The sequence below is a fragment of the Sinocyclocheilus grahami genome, unplaced genomic scaffold (assembly GCF_001515645.1).
Source record: "Sinocyclocheilus grahami isolate Dianchi unplaced genomic scaffold, SAMN03320097.WGS_v1.1 scaffold741.1, whole genome shotgun sequence".
Lineage (NCBI taxonomy): Eukaryota > Metazoa > Chordata > Actinopteri > Cypriniformes > Cyprinidae > Sinocyclocheilus > Sinocyclocheilus grahami.
Window position 1 is genome coordinate 184,095 of NW_015505920.1, and position 6,095 is coordinate 190,189.

Here is a 6,095-nt window from a genome sequence, read left to right on the forward strand (position 1 = left end):
GCGGCTGCGCTTGAGCACACAGTGCTCACATTCTCCCTCTTGTTCGCCGTCGTCGTTAACAGTTCTGTCTAATACGGATAGAAGTCTGTCTAATAATCAGATAGAGCTGTTAAACAAAGGAATTAAAATGTATACAAAAAGTATTATAACGATTGCTTTTATATTATTAGTAATAGAAAGGCAAACATTATAATACTTTCTCGTTTGCCGTTAGCATTCAGCAAATACACATTTACATAATTTAAACAAATCTGTGAATGGCTAATGAAAATTTAATTTCACAAACCTTGCAGACTTAGTGGAATCCAGTTGTGAGATCTTGTGAAGTGTGCATGTGACCTGCATGATCGCATGTTCTCTGCGTGACTTTCGGTCAGTGCAAATTGAATGCTTTAAACATTAAATTCGTGATCTCAAATGATGCTGCCCTTTATGCATTTGCCCACTGTCATATTCATGTCATTTTCACTGTGTGCTGTATGTATAATGAGTGTTACCATGGCTTTATTTGAAAAATAAAACAGTGCTCTGTTGGTTGCAGTTTACTTCCTTTTTAATTATATTTTAATTAAATATTTATTTATTTGTGCAAAATACTTTGTCATCTAAAGTGTAAGTATGTTTATTTTACAAATTAATTTTTTTTATCCATTTTCAAATTATTTCAAATTTCTTAAATATTAATGAAAGAGTGTACAATTATATCAGCTTTATATCAGCCATCGGCCACCCTGCTTTCCAAGATATCGACATCTGCTGTCAAAAAACACATGTCGGTCGACCACTACTCAATATGCAATGTGGAGAAAAAATGTGTTTCTTAAAAAGTGTTTCTGTTTTCTTACAGAGCTCTCTGAGGTCTTGTGGTCAATGGTGATGCACATGGGCCTTGCTTCTAGGAATTTTGGTGGATTCTTTGCCCTGTCAATCATCTTTGCCTTCTTTGCTACACTGACAGTGTTTATTCTGTTGATCATGGAAGGGCTGTCTGCCTTTCTTCATGCTCTCAGATTGCATTGGTAAGTGCACACACACAATGTTTGCCTTTATAAATTAAAGCATTTAAAGTTTAAAGAGCAGATGACTCTTTGTTGCCCCTATCAATGGCTACATACACACTGCTAGTCTAGCAAAATACAGTTGGATTGACTCTTCTGAGTGCGTTATTATTTACACACAAAATTGAGTTTGTGTGAGAACTGCATTCTAAAACCAAACTCACTTCCTGAAAAGATGCTACCACAATTTTTATCTAATCTATGTCCAAAAAAAATTATGCTAGAAAATAATCACATTTTATTTTATTTTATTTTGTTTTTGTATTTTTTTTATGCTCTGCAATCCACTGACCTTGTTTCCCCACTTATTTTCTGTAGGGTGGAGTTCCAGAATAAATTCTACACTGGACAAGGCTTCAAGTTCATGCCTTTTACATTTGACAGCATTCTGGAGGGCAAGTTAGAAGACTAAACCTCATTCTCTCCCTCCAAACTATCAGATTGCTTGTGAGATTTCATGATTTGTGTGAACACTGTGACTTTGTAAGGCTCTAAATTTCTCAGATGTTCTACATCAGGAAAGAAATGGAATAATTTACAAGCAGGTAAACAAGATGTAATTAGTTGAAGCTGAAAATTATAGATCTGCAAAACATATTCGCAACGATTTCAATTTCAATTCTTCAACTTCAATTCTTGCATCAATATATATTGGTATGTAATAATTCAAACTCGTTTTGTATAACTTCAAACCAGTCTCTTAAATTATTAGAGTTTGTTTTTTTATGTATCTTTTATCCTTTATGTTGACACATTTATATAATAGATCTCATGCAAAGGGACCTCATTTCAAATACAGCAAAGAAAGCTTCACTTTATGGCATTTCACAAGCTTCTGCTGAGAGGATGCTATCCTCATCAAGCATATCTGAATAATAGATGCAGATAATCCTCTCAGATTTATTGCAGATCTTTGCATTCCTTCAAAAACATAAGTAAAGAATAATTATATTTTAGTTAGCTTTGAACTGTGTTGCCGGTGTTTGTTTTTTTGTTTGTTTTTAGTGTGTGGTTTGCTATTAGGATTAAATGCAAATGCACATCTAAATTATGTCAATCTCATGAATCTGCTGCAGTGCCCAGTTCTGGGTTTTTTGATTGTTGTTTAGAAATAAGTTTACAACATTCGCATGCATTGGCTCCTGAAGAAAATGTGTTGGTTTGATAGATGTCAGAGGGAGTTTTGGAGAAATTAACTATACCAAGTAAAAGCAGTTAGTGAAGCTGAGGGATTATGTCTGTTTTGTTTGCCAATAAAGAGGAAGGAGTGGACCAGAACTCATTTTGTTTTTTTCTTTTTTGCATACATGTGAGAAAAGATATGTTAATGAACCATGTCAATATGTGTATGATACAATTAATTTAATAATCATTATTAATAATTTATAGTATAATTATATGATACCTAAAATTTTAATGTTAATAAACTTTACATAATATTTTTTTTTTTTTTTTTTTTTAAGTGTTATTGCTGTGGTTTCAATTTAGCCAAGCTGATATTTAGAAAGACAGCACTCATACTCTTGTGATATTGCTTAATTTAATTTCAGGCAAAATTTGACCAGTATTTTTCTACACAAACAAACAGTACCAAACTTTATAGTTTCCCCTCTCCCATCTTAAAGAGTCCTTTAATCGCTCATACTTGCTAGAGAGGAAACTCATTCCAGTGATGCTGGGGTGATAAGCGAACATTAAAAATAAATAAATAAAACAGCTCCTTGCTCATCAAAATCACACAACTCTGCTTCCACTCCACACCACTGTCATACTCTGGTCTGGAACTTGGCAAACGCCATCGGAGCCATACAAACAGAAATGTCTTAGTCCTGTTGAACTAAATATTAACGCACTTGGAACACATGCTGTTTAAAACATTATTGTTATACAAGTGTCCATTTATCTAGACTAATTTATTGTAATGCCTATGGTGTTTCCAGTACTCTTTAATGAGTCATAAATCGATTTGAGTTGTTTGTCTCATACTCTTGCATAAATGAATGGGTGGGTATGTATTCTTGTGTCCCTTGCCAGGCTCTAGGGAGGGTGGAGACTCCCCTTAAAGGGTCAGTGTGGGTGTGACCTTACAGTAAGTGATCACAGTGGAGGGCTGGACTAAGGAGGGAAATGGAAGACCTGACGGACGGACTTCACAGGGAGCTGTGGTCACACACACTCCCACAAACCTTGGAGAGAGAGTCTGCTTCCACCGACTGGCCGAGGTCCCAGAGTAGACTTAACGAAAAGAGGAAGGGAGGGAAAGTTTGAGGCATTATAGCAAACCTAGAGAGTAGTGCATAGTGGTAGTAGGTAGTACATGTGACTTGAAAGAATGATTGGTTAGAAGTAACCAAGAAGAGTTTAAAAGAGTTGCCGAAGCTTGTTGCTTGCAAGTTGGAGTCATTCCGCTCCTATTGCTAGGTGTCTACTGTCATTCAAGTCTTTTTTTAGTGCTTTATTTTTACCCTAGGGCGGCATTCTTGCACACAAGTGCCACAAGTGTACATGCTTCTGCCCTCTGTCTGCAAGTAAGCTTGTGTGTGTTCCATCGGAGTCTACTTGAAATCAAGCCATGGCCGACACAGACTTCAAACTGGAGCGTGCCGTCTTCGCCGAAGTCTCTGATGACGATGAGGAGGTCGCCTTGGTGCCTCCTGCCACCAAACCTGCCACCACCTCCAAGGTGTTCAAATCAAAACGAGGTGATGACGATGACCCAGCAGAAGAGGTGGACCTGGTGTTGGGGCCAGGACTCGATGGAGGTGGCAGTGGTGAGGGCCAGAAATCTGAGGCCCAGGCTACCGGCATGATGGTCCTGGCACTCCTAGACCATATCATAGGTGTGGTGGACCAGATCCAGCAGACTCAGACAGGTCTCGAGGCCAAGCAGGAGACCATGGAGAAGAACATGAGCAGCATCCAGACGGAGCTTGCCAAGCTGGCGAAGAGTCATGTTGGAACGACTGGGACGGTCAACAAGCTCCTGGACAAGGTGCGGAAGGTGAACGTCAATGTGAAGAGTGTGCGCACGGACCTGGAGAAGCAAGCGGGACAGATAAAAAAACTGGAGAAAAATGAACATGAGCTCCTCAAGAGGAAGAACTTCAAAGTGCTCATCTTCCAGGTGAGTAATGGGTGCTTGGCAGAATGTCTGATTGCAAAGTCTTTGATATCTAAGCCTGGCATCCCATCTCTTTTCATTTGTCTTAACTAATGGATACTAATTAGTCTTTTAGCTCATACTTAATTCAAAAGCAACTAAAAAGAACCCTCAAGCAACCCTTACTCAACTGCATGGCTCAGTTCTTGCAGGGTTTGAACCTACAGTAGTTTTGTTACCATTCCCAGCTCTAACCAATGGGCTAGATCACCTTCTGATTGTGGAACTAGAGCTAATTGTGTTTGGTTATAAAAGCTTGAGTTCAGGTGGTCTGTGGTCTTTTCCTTGCTGTTCTAGGTTTTTAGAACAAATCCAACTGTTAAAACCGCAATTTTAGTTTGACCAGATGTTTTGTTGTTTAGACTGCAGCTGCTTTTGCTAACATTTCCACACTGGCTCATAGTAATGATGCAAACTTAAAGAAATCTGGGGGGGGGGAAATTTATGTGATCATATTCAGACCGAGACGCATTAACAAATGATTTGATTTCAAACCATTTATAAATGTATAAATCCAGTTTCATGTGTTTTTTCATGTTCAATCTATTACTAAGTGTAGTTGAGGTGGATACACCAAAAAACAAATAAATAAAAAATGGGCAAAGTCTTAGACCACCTTCTGTTTTGTTAGATTTTAATAATACAATCAAACACTTTAGTTGCCATGACAGGCTTGTGAATCTACTTATATAATTCATGTCCTATACTAATATAATGTGCTATAATAATGAACTATACTAATATAACTGATAAGCATGATCATGTTTGCTAGTGTCCGCTGCATGAGTGTGGATTTGCAGTCTTCCTTCCCAGGTCTCTTTTGGAGTACACATGGATTCCTCTGCAGGGCTTGGCCTTGAATTTCCCACTCTGTATCATAAAGTGTCAGCCCACTCCTTAGTGAATCTTCAAAGGTTCCAGTCTAACCTCACAGCAACCTCTGAACAATACTGGATCAGCACATACCTTGAGTTAACTGCATCTATCTATCTATCTATTGAAGGGGAAGTCATGGCCTAATGGTTAGAGAGTCGGACTCGCAACCCAAAGGTTGCACATACCTTGAGTTTGGGAACTCGCAACCCAAAGGTTCTCAACCTTTGAGTCTCAAGTCCGGCAGGAATTGTAGGTGGGGAGAGTGAATGTACAGCGCTCTCTTCCACCTTCAATACCACGACTGAGGTGCCCTTGAGCAAGGCACCGAACCCCCAACTGCTCCCCGGGCGCCGCAGCATAAATGGCTGCCCACTGATCCGCGTGTGTGTTCACGGTGTGTGTGTGTGCACTTAGGATGGGTTAAACGCAGAGCACTAATTCCTAGTATGGGTAACCACATGTCACGTCTCTATCTATCTATCTATCTATCTATCTATCTATCTATCTATCTATCTATCTATCTATCTATCTATCTATCTATCTATCTATCTATCTATCTACCTACCTACCTACCTACCTAGTAATATTTGTAATGAGTAACGTAGAAGTATTTTTTAATATTTGGTATTATTAAATATCACCCAAATCTACTGCAGTGATACAGTGGGGAAAATATTTGATCCCCTGCTGATTTTGTAAGTTTGCCCATTTACAAAGAAATGAAGGGTGTGTAATTTTTATGGGTAGGTTTATTTTAATGTGTAGAGACACAATACCAACCAAAAAATCCAGAAAAAACACATTATATAAAGGTTTAGAAATTGATTTGCATTTCCGTGAGTGAAATAAATATGAGATCCCCAAGCAAAACATGACTTAGTACTTGGTGCAGAAACCCTTGTTGGCAAGCACAGAGGTAAGACGTTTCTTGTAGTTGGTCACCAGGTTTGCACACATCTCAGGAGGGATTTTGATCCACTCCTCTTTACAGATACTCTCTA

At 38.6% G+C, this 6,095-nt stretch overlaps 2 protein-coding genes across 3 annotated transcripts in view; both read left to right on the plus strand.

The window, feature by feature from the left end:
- The window catches only part of LOC107560757 (V-type proton ATPase 116 kDa subunit a-like), a 39,185-nt gene extending 36,845 nt beyond the window's left edge, over window positions 1-2,340 (plus strand). For both annotated transcript variants that reach the window (XM_016245014.1, XM_016245015.1), the window contains 2 exons: window positions 848-1,019; window positions 1,377-2,340. In XM_016245014.1, the coding sequence (XP_016100500.1) occupies window positions 848-1,019; window positions 1,377-1,470 (266 nt within the window). In that variant the 3' untranslated portion in view covers window positions 1,471-2,340. The remainder of the gene's footprint in view (window positions 1-847; window positions 1,020-1,376) is intronic.
- A 765-nt stretch (window positions 2,341-3,105) lies between these two features.
- Window positions 3,106-6,095, plus strand: part of LOC107560758 (polymerase I and transcript release factor-like) — an 18,122-nt gene continuing 15,132 nt past the window's right edge. Inside the window, exon 1 of the mRNA XM_016245016.1 lies at window positions 3,106-4,182. Within this exon, the coding sequence (XP_016100502.1) occupies window positions 3,631-4,182 (552 nt within the window). The 5' untranslated portion in view covers window positions 3,106-3,630. The remainder of the gene's footprint in view (window positions 4,183-6,095) is intronic.